At 56.9% G+C, this 941-nt stretch overlaps 1 protein-coding gene across 1 annotated transcript in view; it reads right to left on the reverse strand.

Moving 5' to 3' along the window:
* BOD1L1 (biorientation of chromosomes in cell division 1 like 1) overlaps positions 1-941 on the reverse strand; it is an 86,527-nt gene that overhangs the window by 83,827 nt on the left and 1,759 nt on the right. The window contains exons 2-3 of the mRNA XM_019525818.1: positions 772-941; positions 388-512 (exon numbers count right to left, since the gene is read on the reverse strand). Coding sequence (XP_019381363.1) covers positions 388-512; positions 772-941 — 295 coding nt within the window. The remainder of the gene's footprint in view (positions 1-387; positions 513-771) is intronic.

The raw sequence follows: 941 nt of genomic DNA on the forward strand, positions 1-941 counted from the left end.
GTGGTCAAATCACTGTGGATTTTGCTTTGGGAACACTTTTGAACCCTCCACTCTCTTTGATTTGTTTCTGACAATGCTGAGCCTTAACTTATAAGATTTAAATGGCAAAAGAGAAAGTAGGCTAGGAGATGTGCGTGACACAACTGAAGCACTCGCACTCTAAGGAACCCAATGGCTCTTAAGTATCCAAAGTGGCGATACAAAACCAGGGACCATTACCACCAACCCTTGATGATGACAGATTGGCAAATCAGTAATTCTTCATATGGTTTCAGTGCACCTTCTTGAGCTCCATTACAAAATCCTAAGGAAAAACAAACCACCGGAGGCCAAATTTCTCTTGGGTCTGAGCAGCTCATGGAAGTAACTCTGTGTCCTGCAACTTACTTGAGAACCTGCTGCCTGATGTTGTTCCTCAGCTGGTTCTTGTTAAGGTGAGGACTCCAGGTGTGAGTCGCCAAGTGGTTGGAAACGAAGTTGTCCACGCGCTGTCTCAGGTTCTGGTAGGCAGGCTGCAGGGGATAGCAGACAACCGCACATGCACACACAGAGGCACCAGTCAGGGGACTGAGTCATGACAGACAGTCAGGTCCAGTGCCCACCTCGCCACCCCCAGCTGCTCTAACCCCCTCCCTTCACACAGCCCCTGCCCCAGCACGGCAGCACCCGGCTCTGCTGAAAGCCCCGGCCCGAGGGCTGCCAGCCAAGGGAAAGCTGCTCGCAAGCTCCCTCCCGCCAGACCCACAGCGCCCTTGTCGGCCCGGCCCGCACCTTTGTGTCCACGTCAGCCAGGCAGTCGCGGCGGAACTGGTCGAACAGACCCTGGCTCTTGAGGTGGCTGACGATGCGGGACACGAGCTCGGGCTCCGCCGCGCCGGCCCCCGCGGCTGCCCCGGCGCCGGGCAGCGGCGGCTGCTGCTTGGGGGGTGGAGGCGGAGGCG

This window comes from Gavialis gangeticus, unplaced genomic scaffold, assembly GCF_001723915.1.
Source record: "Gavialis gangeticus isolate Ggan-Ray unplaced genomic scaffold, GavGan_comp1, whole genome shotgun sequence".
NCBI lineage: Eukaryota > Metazoa > Chordata > Crocodylia > Gavialidae > Gavialis > Gavialis gangeticus.